Source organism: Fusarium oxysporum, chromosome VIII, assembly GCF_013085055.1.
Source record: "Fusarium oxysporum Fo47 chromosome VIII, complete sequence".
NCBI classification, from domain to species: Eukaryota; Fungi; Ascomycota; class Sordariomycetes; order Hypocreales; family Nectriaceae; genus Fusarium; species Fusarium oxysporum.
Window position 1 is genome coordinate 2,756,238 of NC_072847.1, and position 11,897 is coordinate 2,768,134.

Consider the following 11,897-nt stretch of genomic DNA (forward strand, 5'->3'; position numbering starts at 1 on the left):
TTTGAAGGCCTCACCTTTGATGCCTGAAGTGGAGTAGAAACACTTTCGCTTTGCAACAAGTATCATATTACTCTAACTTGCGAGCCTAGTACCCCATGATGTTTGCCAACCCAAGAGTGTGAAAGAAGAAATGATATCGAATTCAGTAATCATGCAGTATAAAACCTGCCTATGCAATCTCATCGCTTTATGCTATATAACTTAACCTCAAGTGCACGCCTGCAAATCAGAAAAACTACCAATCTTAAAGAACTCCTACCAAATAGACACACAATTCACTTTTATCGATGCTTTCCGTTTGCAAATCTCACCCTGTTACCATTCACAAGCCGTTGACGTGGAGAAGGACTGCTCCCGACCAATCGTTCAAGGATCTGAACCACAAAAACCTGAATCACCAAGATGATCAAGCGTAACAAATGATCAATGAGACTTAGGCTTGGGATCTTGCCTCGGCTGTATGTAGAATCGGTAAACTCGAATGGGAGCTTAGCACCCAAGTGTTCTTGGGCCACTTCGAGTCCGCTGCTGAAACCATCCTCATGGAGACCGTACTTGGTCCACGCGCCGGCATAACTAATACCGCGAGTGTTTTGGATGTGTTTTAGAAGTTTCTGTGCTCGGACGGCGGATGAGGTGTATATAGGTTGCGAGTAATAATAACGTCCCTGCGTTTTTGCTGGCTTTGGCCTTTGAAGCGGGTTCAAAGTAACGAAGACGTCGCCGAATGTGTTTCGAGGAATGTGCTGAAGAATGTTCATGTTGTAAGTGACTGAAACCTGGTTGATGTTTCCCTTTCGTGAAGACGGCGATGACACTGCAAGATAATTCCAGCTGGCCCAAGCCTTCTTACGGCGAGGCATCATATCGAGATCGGAGTGAAGAACGGCTTCATTTTGTGACGTCTTGAAACTGGACATGATGGAACGTTCTTGCTCACTGGCGGATGACTTGATGATATCGAATGCCTCATCACCATGTGTGGCGAGAATGACGTGGTCGTACAGAGCTGATGAACCATTTTCCAGGTGCAGCCTAACTTGACCGTTGCTCTCAGTCGTAACATGCCTGACTGGTGTCTTGAGAAAAAGATGATTGGGAGGGAATCCTTTCATGACAGCATCGACATATGATTTAGAGCCGCCCTCTATTGTCAACCACTGAGGGCGAGCTCTTATTGTGTTCAGTAAATGATGATTCCAACTGAGACATGATTAGTATGGGCTTGTACAGTGTCACTAGAAATCCGAACTCACAGGAAGCGCACGAATGTCGCTGCGGGGAACTCAAGTGAGCACTTGTCAGGACTCGTGCTCCATATTGATGCCGCCAGAGGAAGAAGATAATCGTCTCTAAAGGCATTCGAGTAGCCTTCAAGCTCCAAGTATTGCCCAATTGTGATGTCTTTGCAGGTACAGTTTGTCGCTTTGTTTAAAACTTCAATGCTCGATATATCGTCTTCGTCATCGCTCAAGATATCCAAGGCGAATTGGTTGAAACGGAATATGTCGAAAAGCATTCGCCACATTCGCGGTGAGAGTAAATTTCTTCGTTGACAAAATAATGAGGCTGGGCTGGAACCGGACCATTCGAAAGCGCCGCGATCTCGAGATAGACTGAATGTTAGGTCTGTAGGTGTAGTCTTGACGTTGATCTTCTCCAAGAACTTGGTAAAGTTGGCTAAGGGAGCTTGGTGAGCTTAGGCGCATAACCGTTGAAGGGGACAAAGACTCACGGTATGTGGCGGCGTTCAAAACATGAAAGCCTGCATCGACCTTTGTCGAAAACTTTCCCTTTTTGAAATCGACAGTGTTTGTATGACCGCCAAACCTGTCGGAGGCTTCGTAGACGTAGACATCATGATACGTCTTGTTCAATGCCCACAGAGCACCTATTCCAGCAGAGCCGCTGCCGACAATGGCGACCCTTTTCCTGCGGAAGCGATCAGTCGAGGAGCTCATTGTATCGACTGTCGGTGTAGGCAGGCAGACAATAGAGAGGGAAAGGTTTGCTCTGTTCAAGCGGGTGTACAAGACATCTATCTTGAATAGAGAGCAGAAACAGACTAGAGACAGAGCAAAGAATAGAAGAAAAAGCATGTGACAGAGCCAAGCCCAATACTCCAGTTCAGGCGATGATCAATTCATGATTGGATAAATAGCGGTATCGGTATTGGTCTCGCAGCCACAGACGGTGTGAGTTGTCGAAGCTGATTTGATGACGAGGCAATGGAATAGATTTTGGGGGGTTGGACAACGGAAGCAATAGTGGAGGTCACCATGACGAGACAGGGACTTACATGTGCTGTGGCTCCAGCATGCTTTAGCGAGTAGCGGATACAGTATCCGAGATGTACTAATAGATAAGACAGGCAGATTAGAGTTAGTAGCAGTGCCGTAATGCCTTGCTTCTGTTTCTGGCTTCAAAGAGAGACAGTGGCTTTTGGGGATCTACAATATGAGAGTTTGCGGAGGGTGGGAGTCAGCGGGAGATGAATGGTCGAGCTTCTATTTTTGCTGGGGGTTCCGAGAAATGACATCGATGATTATCCCGTCCCAACATTGAGCTTATGACCCACTAACACGGACGGAGCTGGAAACCGAAGTGACTCGCGACTCAACTCGACTCGACTCGGTAGGGACCTTGTAAAGGACCTTGCAAGCTTGGCTGCTGAACTGTCAGCTGGAGCTAGTACAGCTGGCAATGGATCCCAATAATCAATGGCATTATGCGATAGCTCAGGTGGTTCATGCTCCTGTGGCTGCACTGTAGCCTCGCGGGATATGCAGCCTGCCACATCTTGATCAATATCCTGGATGTGGCTTGGCTGAAATGCCGTTTCAGGGTTTTTTTCATCAGCAGCCTCAAGATCCGAAAATCTCAACCCAACCTTGAAGAAAACTCTACACCACGCCGAGTCTGGCAGGACGATAGCTGATCCGGAACATCATTTTCACATGCATAATATTCAAGACCGCTATTTCATTATGCAATCTTTCAAAGACCTCAAATTATGGTATGTCGAACACTCAACGGGACTGGTAAACGGTAATTCGAGTCACCAATTCTTAAAAGCGCCGCGCAGGATAAACCCGCCTTCGTCTGCCCAGTTTGTTTCAACCCGACGCCATTGACCGAGGTCGTGGCGCTGAGCCGCTTTTTCTTCGCAATCCGGGGTATTCAACTTTCTATGAAGAGAAAAAAAAGAAGAAAAAGCCCAAAATTTCGTCGCCAACTCTCAGTGATATACTGCCCCAGATTCAATCGTGCACAGACCACCACATCACGTGCACCATAGCTTGCTGCGTTCATTGGTCACTTGGCCTCTCATACGCAAACGACCAGGTACTCAGTACTCGGCCTGCCGAACTTGGAACGCTGACGAGAACGTCAAACCATCAACCACTCAGATCCAACATCACCCGAATATTGCGCGTTCGACACGAATTCAACTACATCCCCCAACAAATTCTACAATTCGGCGTCCGACCCCTATCACGACCGAAATTAGTCGCATTTGCAATCCCCTCGATATCCTGTCATTCTCCAGCCTCCTTTCACGATGTCGAACCCTCTCGATACCGATGCTGGCTCTGAGCTCTTCAGCTCATACGAGGCTGAATTCAAGCTCATCCAGGCCGACCTAAACCAAAAGCTGGACCAGATTCCTGAACTAGCTGGTGAGCCTCGAAAGGCCGCTATCAGCCAAGCCGAGCGGGCGCTTGAGGAACTTGATGAGCAGGTAGGTCTATCTGGTGTTCAACATCGCCACCAGTACTCAGGTCCATGCTAACTCTTTCGCCGTTCAGCTCAGCGCAATGCGCCTGGAAAAGCAAAACATCCCCACCAGCTCTCGCACCAAGGTCAATCAGCGCTTCCGAAACTACGAGTCAGACACAGATGCTGCTCGTCGCAAGTTGACCACTCTCTCCTCCGATCGATCAGCACTTTTCGGATCGCGATACACAGACGACCCCGCTGGCTCATCAGACATTCACATGGAGCAGCGACAGCAGTTGCTCTCGGGGACCGACCGTCTTGATCGAAGCACACAGCGATTGAAGGCCAGCCAGGCCCTCGCCAACGAGACCGAAGCCATCGGCGCAGGCACCCTAGCAGACCTCAGCAGGCAGCGAGAAACCATCGAGCACACTCGCGGCATAATGCTGGAGAGTGAGGGCTACGTGGACAGGAGCGTCAAGACACTCAGGGGCATGGCGCGTAGGTAAAGTGGCCCACACAGACGTCATGGCAAATTATGGAAGAGCTGACATTTTTTGAAATTGCAGGATGGCTACAAATCGGATAATCACCATCTCTATTATCACTGTTTTGGTTATTCTTATTATTGCGGTCATCTTGAGCAAGTTCCGATGAGGAATGGTTTTGGTTATTGGAGTTTAGGCAGCCGTTTTCTTGACCCGGCTTGGCTTGGCTTACAATGGATGCGCTATGCTGTTATTGATAATGGGCCTTACGCGTACTTTCGTTTGATGAAGGAGTTTAGCATGCTTAGTGATTTGTAGATGTAGACCGTCTTGTCTTACTACAACAATTTTTGAAATCACAATGGTTAGAGTGTAATTTGGAAATCTTAAGTCTTGAGAGTACAATGTTACTAGATCCACTCTCATAATGAGTGTCACTTTTCATATCTGAAGTGAACTTTCTACCAAATTCCAATGCAATAGCAGAATACGGTCATTCACCGTCAAACGTAGCTGAATCACTCAGTTTATATATGTTGCTGCATCAGTGATCTGTTTCAGAGCCTTCGCTCAACCTCTTCTTGTTGAAGGTGTTTGAGCTCGAGCCTCGAGCTACGTAACCAAACAATCGCCGAAAAACAGCCGAGGTTAATCCGCACCTTACTACTTGCAGGGCTTTGCTCTAGAAACCTCCAGCCTCTTTTCATTCCTCATCTCTCACAAAACTCTACTACCTCCACACAACCAACCTCCCCCTCCTTCATCTCACACCTCTCTCTCCCTCTCCCTCGCTCACGACCAAACAATCTCCTTCTCTCTTCTCCCTCCCACCCATCGAATCGTGCATCTTCTTGCTACTGTATTTGTATTTCGAGCGTTTTTCTCTCCCCCACAAAGCTCACCACGTGCTGAACGTGGCTTTTCACATCGGCGATGTCTGAATTTCTCGGGTATGCTGGACGTGGTCATTGAAGCCTGCCTACGCCCGCTTACGCAGCCATAGGTCTCGCATTTCCCTCATCTCCAAAAGCGATATTCGGTATGTGACTTGCTCAATCGCGTCAATTGATTAACGTCGCTGACCTTGTGGTAGCTATGTTGGCACTCTACATGAAATCAACTCGGACGAGTCGACAGTATCACTTGAAAATGTGAGGTCATTCGGTACCGAAGGTCGCAAAGGCCGACCTGACGAAGAGATTGCCCCCTCCGACCAAGTCTACGAGTACATTGTATTCCGAGGCAGCGACGTGAAGGATCTACGAATTGAGGACCATCCCAACATCAAGGAGAACAAGCCTCCAGCTGTGCCCGATGATCCGGCCATCGTTGGCGTAAGTCATTTTCTTCCCTTTGAACATCCCCCTTCTCCTTCTCCCATATGATGAAATATTTCGGATGTAAAACATTGTCATTGTCGGAAAGCGCAAAAAATAATGTCGAGATTTCCGTTGCCTTCCTTCTGATTGGGATTTCACACTCTGTTGTCATTTTTGCTGTTGTGGTTCAAGACACATAAGCTAACAAGCTGCAAGGCTCGAGCTCGCCCTGGAGCCCAAGGGCCTAACCAAAATGCTCCACCAGGAGGACCTGCGGCTTTCGGCCCAGGCCAAGGACCTTACCCACCCAACAACTTCTACGGAGGCCCACCACCGGGAAACTGGGGTCGTGGTGGTGCTCCAGGACCTGGCCCAGGCCCTAACTTTGGGAACATGCCGTATCCCCCTCCTCCTGGCTGGTTCCCTCCTGGTCAAGGATTTCCGGGCGGCCCTGGTGGACCCAACGGTCCTGGAGGTCCTGGAGGTCCCGGACCTTGGGGCAACTATCCTTTTCCACCAGGCCCTGGCGGTCCCGGTGCTCCTGGCCCTAACGCACCTGTTGAAGCTCCCGCGAACCAACGAGCCACTTCAGGCTCTGGTCCCTCACAAGATGCGAAGCCAGCTCCTATTGGTCCTGGCGCCGATCGAGCCAAGCCAGCCACTCCCAGCGGACAGGCAGCACCTCCCACGGAACCCAAATCGCTGGCTCAAGGTGTGCGACAGCCCTCTCATGCCCCTACACCACCTGTCGAATCGAAACCTTCGATTGAGGAAGTCAAGCAGACTGCTGCGAGCCTAGCTGCCAATGGCCAAGCAAAGCCTGAGGACATCAGCAAGGCTACTCCTACTGGACCCAGGAATCACCGGGTCAATCCTGTGATTCCTTTGACAGGATCTGCTGCCAAGCCCTTCTCTCTACCAGGCGCAGGAGGTGATGCTGCCAGCAAGGCTCCTGCAGCTACTGCACCGCCCAATGTTCAGGATGCCACCAACGCTGCTAGGGCTGCGGTCGCTGTTGCTATGGCCCAATTGGGCAACAACAGTGGCAACGCTATGGACAACCTGACGAACAAGGTCAACGAGATGCGTGTCAACGCCGTCCGAGGTAGACCAGCCAGCAGAGGTCGAGGCCGTGGTGGACATCCTGCTGCCGCTAAGGTCGCGGTTCCCGACTCTGACTTCGACTTCGCCCAGTCTAATGCCAAATTCAACAAGCAAGATGTTGTCAAAGAGGCTATTGCTGGATCTCCTCTGGAGACGCCAGAAAACCCTGCTGTCGCCGAGCAGCCCGAGATCTCAACTACGACTGACGATGCCGCTGTTGCCTACAACAAGTCGAGATCGTTCTTTGACAACATCTCCAGTGAATCCAGAGAGCGAACCGAAAACGGAGGCCAGAAGCCCGGCGGTCGCGAATGGAGGGGCGAGGAACAGCGCAAGAACATGGAGACCTTTGGCCAGGGGAGCGTTGATGGTGCTTATCGCAACTACCGTGGTCGGGGTCGTGGTCGTGGTCGGGGCGGTCGTGGCTATGGCCGCGGTGGACGAGGTGGAAACCGTCCTCAGTATCAGACCACACCTGCTCAACAATAATCGGCCGCGACGTCACCGGCCAGTATAATACGAATTGAGACATATCATCCATGTCAAACGGCACCGCGAGGCTGGGCGGTACGCCACAACGTCGACTATGACTACGAACCGATACAGGTTTCATAATTGCTCGTAACATGTATCACAAATTTCCTACTTTTGGGACGATTGCATTTCTGCTGCTTTACACAAGCGAAACACGGTTCCCTACCGTTCTTGGGGCTTGAACGGGTTTAGGGAACGGAGGGTTGGCTCTCTATAAGAACGAGGCTTGGAGTTAGGATCGAATTGGAAGCGGGCGGAATTGGAGGCCCTTTCGCATAGCAGGCTACAAAAGGATTTTCTTTTGCCCTTTTTGAATTGCAGAGTTAAAAACACAAAGGACGGCCTGGCACGGCCTGGCGCTGGTGGTTATGAAGAAGGAAGCCTAGTTAATGAGGCGACGAAAGCTCATGATGATGCAAACAAAACTAGGAAATGGAGCTTGACACATATCAGAAGCACAACTCAAAGAGGAATGAGGCATCTGACATGAATACAACCAACGATTCAAGCTCAAAGTTGACGCACTTCTCTTGTGAACGTGAATGCCGTGACTACTTGTTCATACTTTGACATGAGCATGATGGTAATATGTCGTGAATATGTTGAGAGCCGAAGTTATGTTTGCTTCTAATTCGACAACGTTGAATAATTACTTTGTACTCCCCTTGACTCTATTGACCACATTGTTTGGGCGGTAGGAAGGTTAATTGATACAAGGCAACGATGTTATGCGTGAACTGTAAGAGCTTAAATTTTCTGCCCACAGCCCCGCACACGTCATAATCTCTCTTCGGCCTGACTGATTGAAAGTCTATCGAAGCCTCACGTTCTGCAACCTGATATCTCTCGACAAACTATAACGAACAGCTGTATAAATATCCCTTCTGGTGCCCTGTTCAATACTCTTCATTCTTTCCCCTTCAAGCATCTCAATCATCACTGTCACGCCTCACATTCGCTCACCCTACACCAAACTCAAAAACACTCGTCACACCCACGACATTACTCACAATGTCGACTCGACAACTTCGCAAGCTGCAGAAGCAGCGAGAGCTAGAGGAGACTCAAGTTCTGGCAGAGATGAGCTCAGGTGAGAGCGATAAAGAGAATGAGCCTGTCGCACCAAAGCCTCGCGTGAGTCTCTTTGCAGCTTTGGGTGGTGACGATGACGACGAAACACAAGATGAGGATGAGGTGGAGCAACAACAACCCGAGGAGGATGTGACCGAAGTCAAGCAACCATCAACTTCAGGGAAAAGCAAGAAGAAAAAAAACAAGAAGAAGAAGAAGTCTAAGGCCAAGGCTGCAGCTCCCGAGGAGGATGAGGACGAGATCGATAAGGCCATGAGAGAACTCAACATCAAGACATCAACTCCTGCAAACACATCTACCTCAGAGAACACAGCAGCTCAGACTCGACGAATCAATGAGCTTCTCTCTATCAACCCGTATCACCTCAAGGCCAACAATGAAATGCGAAGTCTCTTTGGCCGAGACGTCATCGAGTCCGCAGCAGCAGAGGAAGAACAAGAACGCAATCGTCGCCCCATGCAGCGAGAAGTTGATCTTGAAACTTTCCTGCGTGGTCCTCCTGGAGCCCCGAAACTTCCGGAGGTTTCCCTGCGTCGAAACGTATTTATCCAGGGACGTGAGCACTGGCCAAAACAAAGTGCTGGTGGCTTGACCATGAAGGAGGTGGCAAAAGCTGAAGATGGGTCATTCACGGAGTATGCATACGTGCACGAGCAAAGTTACGACGCTCTACAAGCTTTCTTCTTCACATGCGTGCAGATCGGAGACCCTCAGCGAATGATCGTTCTCCTCAAGGAAGCACCCTATCATGTCTCGACACTCCTACAGGTCAGCTCTATTGCTAAGCAAGACCAGAACCAGGCTCTCGCAGCTGAACTTTGTGAACGAGCTCTTTTCACTTTTGGTCGCGTGACCACAAATGCCTTCCGTCAGAACATTGAGCAAGGCAAAGCACGTCTTGATTTCCGCCGTCCAGAGAACAGGCAGTTCTGGTTGGCTGGATATCACTACCTCAAGAGTCTCGTGCGAAAGGGCACCAATCGCACTGCCCTGGAGTGGGCTAAGCTTTTATACTCTTTGGATCCAAGTGATCCCTATGCCATGAGACACTTCATTCATTGGCTGGCTATTCGTGCCCATGAGTCTCAGTGGTTGATCGATTTTGTGGAGGAGTTAGAGAAGACGACCGATAACCGAGACTCGATCTACCTTCGACAGACATTGATATTGGCTCACTTGCAACTAGGCAATACTGCTCGTGCAACTGAAGAGCTCGAGAAGGGCATGCGACGTGTCCCCTGGCTGTACTGTGGATTGTTCCAGGAGTTAAACCTTGATACACCTCCATCTATCTGGGGCATAAACGCTGATTCAAACTCGCGTTCGTTCTGGGTTAAGCTCTATATCTACCAAGCCAAGGATATCTGGAACAACGCACAAGCTATCCCTCTCCTTGAAAAGACAGCCAAGAGTCTCGAAAAGGTTGATACAAGTGTGCTGCCCAGCAGTGACTCTCCTCCTGATCAAGGCGTCACAAGGCTTGTATATCTTGAGGGCCAGACATCACTTATGGGTCTGGCGCCACGAGAGTACTTAGAAATGCAACCGAACTACGAGTTCGACCCTCTACCACCCCCTGAGGAGGAAAATATCTTTACAGGCGAAGGCACAAAGTTGCCTTTTGCAAAACAACAACGAGGTCAACAAAGTGCAGTCGAAACACGCCTGAACAACCTGTTTGAGCGCCTTGCGGCAGCTGGTCAGGGTGGTGCACCCGGCGCCGCACCCTTTGGAGATGACGGTGAAGATGATGAAGAGGACGCTCATCTTGCGGCCGTGCAGGCACTAGACGACGAAGAACTTATGAGGGATCTTGCAGAGCACGAACGTGGTGGAGGAGATGCTCCAGGATTTGTTCAGCGAATGATGCATGTCCTTGGCATAATAGCCGGGCCGAATGCTGATGACTACGATATGCCAGATGAGGCTGATGACGATCAGGAGCATGAGCATGAGCATGAGCCTGATCAGGATCAGGATCAGGAGAGAGGACCCAACAGTGGTCTTCCAGGGGCTTGGCCTGGGAGTCAGTGAGGCTGACTATTCGCTGGATAATATGGGACATGGGGTTCATGACGATGGTGCAGAAGTATGGAGTAGAGGACCCATCAAAAGTTGCTAGACGCTCTTGGCTGAGCAATCGCTTATTCCCGTGGGAAGAAAGAACACAAACCAGTTTTGCTTACTGGACTGAAGGAGTGTTCAGTAGTCTCTGACTAGTTGTACTATTATGCATTTAGACAAATTGCATTAAATTGTTTCGTTGTATCAATTGAGCAAGTTTCAACGCCATCCAACTCGTTAGTGCGGTACCGGAGATGAAGTCTTCTAGAAAGGGCGGCAGAAGTTAATGAACCCTACCAAACTGTAGCCAATTAAATTATAGAAACGTGGTATAATAAACATGCACTTTGACAAGGGTTTTGGTAAATTATCGAGTGATTTTTGCACAGTATGTAGTAAGACTTAAGCCGTGATGATGGTGATTTGTATAAACTTTCACAAATCTGTCAGCTTCATATCTCACTCATAAGAAAAGTCGTTATTGATTCAAGGTGGTAAAAGGATTCCGGAGTCTCTGTCTCTTGCGGCCGTAGCGTGCCATTTTCAGCCCTGTCTAGTGCATGACAGTCATCCTGGACTAATGAAGACAGCAGTTCGCAGAGGCGGCTAGGACTTGTTGAGCAAGCACTCCATTCCAGCTATGCTGCATTGAGAGATTGCATTTATGACAATTAATCGCGGCATTTTGGTCCATGAGAGAGCTGGCTGTGAACCGACATTAATTGGCATTGCTGAGCGAAACTTTTAGCATGAGCCAACCAGGGGTGCGCAGCTGAAAGACAATGAACAAATAATAGCAATAGAAGGTGCCCATGTCCTGGGCATATTAGCGTTTGTCGAGAACGATCCGAGGAACGAATAACGACAATGGGGATTTTTCTCGGAGCCGAGAAACCCGACACCTAAATCAGAAGCACGGAGCACATCGTCGGCCGACTGGAATTACTTGTCGTAGCAGCTCAGGCGCATGCGGCGCATGTAACATTCATGGCTGATGATTCGGAGCACATGATATACCAGGCATGGTCCAAGTCAGACTGCGGGCTCGCGACTCGACTCGGTCTGGGACTTTGGACTCTGAACTCTGGGGACGCCAACCAGGGTGAAACGTGGTGGGGAATGGTTCTAGCCTCAAGGAGCCAATTGGGCCATTTTGTCCGAGCATGTTAATGCCAATGAGAAGCCAAAGGCAACTATGGTAATCGGCGGAGAGCCAGCAAACGGGCTGTCGTTCCACGCAGGCGCTTGTATCTAGTCAAGCAGCTCGATTCAGACTTTTTTGAGAGCGAAAGGCCGAGCATCATTTATCGCAAACCAAATCCTTGCCATTGCGTTTCTTTTTTTTGTCAATCGAGACTCGCAACAATTGAGGCTTAGATAATGACGCTTGTGCTAAGCATATCTCATGACCCCATAATAAAAGTGAAAGTGAGACTGAGTTGTCTTGTGTAAGTCGATGGCCCGGGGATTGAATGGAAATGCTTACAAAAAGCACGGGTTTGCGCGTGCGGAGGAGACTGGGGATTCGATGGAGCACATGAGTCGGCCGAAAGGATTATATTTGAATCCGTGGTGA

At 49.5% G+C, this 11,897-nt stretch overlaps 4 protein-coding genes across 4 annotated transcripts; 3 read left to right on the forward strand and 1 right to left on the reverse strand.

Annotated features, from left to right (window-relative positions):
* Window positions 1-53: 53 nt before the first annotated feature.
* On the reverse strand, window positions 54-2,489 carry FOBCDRAFT_322291 (uncharacterized protein). The gene is made up of 3 exons (XM_031187925.3): window positions 1,736-2,489; window positions 1,257-1,680; window positions 54-1,203 (listed from the first exon to the last, which is right to left on the reverse strand). The coding sequence occupies exons 1-3, from the start codon at window positions 2,097-2,099 to the stop codon at window positions 282-284; spliced, it is 1,710 nt and encodes a 569-aa protein (XP_031035190.3). The 5' UTR covers window positions 2,100-2,489; the 3' UTR covers window positions 54-281.
* An 876-nt stretch (window positions 2,490-3,365) lies between these two features.
* Window positions 3,366-4,249, forward strand: FOBCDRAFT_49851 (t-SNARE). The gene is made up of 2 exons (XM_031187922.3): window positions 3,366-3,742; window positions 3,810-4,249. The coding sequence occupies exons 1-2, from the start codon at window positions 3,563-3,565 to the stop codon at window positions 4,227-4,229; spliced, it is 600 nt and encodes a 199-aa protein (XP_031035187.2). The 5' UTR covers window positions 3,366-3,562; the 3' UTR covers window positions 4,230-4,249.
* Window positions 4,250-4,917: 668 nt separating this feature from the next.
* On the forward strand, window positions 4,918-7,334 carry FOBCDRAFT_49854 (Scd6-like Sm domain-containing protein). The gene is made up of 4 exons (XM_031187921.3): window positions 4,918-5,158; window positions 5,212-5,247; window positions 5,302-5,542; window positions 5,744-7,334. Exons 1-4 carry the CDS (start codon window positions 5,142-5,144, stop codon window positions 7,118-7,120), a joined length of 1,671 nt encoding a protein of 556 aa, XP_031035186.2. The 5' UTR covers window positions 4,918-5,141; the 3' UTR covers window positions 7,121-7,334.
* A 617-nt stretch (window positions 7,335-7,951) lies between these two features.
* On the forward strand, window positions 7,952-10,480 carry FOBCDRAFT_49860 (transcriptional repressor TCF25-domain-containing protein). The gene has a single exon (XM_031187920.3). It carries the CDS (start codon window positions 8,177-8,179, stop codon window positions 10,289-10,291), a length of 2,115 nt encoding a protein of 704 aa, XP_031035185.2. The 5' UTR covers window positions 7,952-8,176; the 3' UTR covers window positions 10,292-10,480.
* The last annotated feature ends 1,417 nt before the right edge of the window (window positions 10,481-11,897 follow it).

Excerpts from the sequence above, each read along its gene's own strand:
- FOBCDRAFT_49851 (XM_031187922.3), top strand. The coding sequence starts at position 3,563 with ATGTCGAACCCTCTCGATACCGATGCTGGCTCTGAGCTCTTCAGCTCA. Across the intron at positions 3,743-3,809 it reads TTGAGGAACTTGATGAGCAG|CTCAGCGCAATGCGCCTGGA; the intron begins GTAGGTCTATCT and ends TTCGCCGTTCAG.
- FOBCDRAFT_49860 (XM_031187920.3), top strand. The coding sequence starts at position 8,177 with ATGTCGACTCGACAACTTCGCAAGCTGCAGAAGCAGCGAGAGCTAGAG.
- FOBCDRAFT_49854 (XM_031187921.3), top strand. Across the intron at positions 5,248-5,301 it reads ATCTCCAAAAGCGATATTCG|CTATGTTGGCACTCTACATG; the intron begins GTATGTGACTTG and ends ACCTTGTGGTAG. Across the intron at positions 5,543-5,743 it reads ATGATCCGGCCATCGTTGGC|GCTCGAGCTCGCCCTGGAGC; the intron begins GTAAGTCATTTT and ends ACAAGCTGCAAG.
- FOBCDRAFT_322291 (XM_031187925.3), bottom strand. The coding sequence starts at position 2,099 with ATGCTTTTTCTTCTATTCTTTGCTCTGTCTCTAGTCTGTTTCTGCTCT. Across the intron at positions 1,681-1,735 it reads TTTGAACGCCGCCACATACC|CCAACTTTACCAAGTTCTTG; the intron begins GTGAGTCTTTGT and ends AAGCTCCCTTAG. Across the intron at positions 1,204-1,256 it reads GCGACATTCGTGCGCTTCCT|TTGGAATCATCATTTACTGA; the intron begins GTGAGTTCGGAT and ends ATCATGTCTCAG.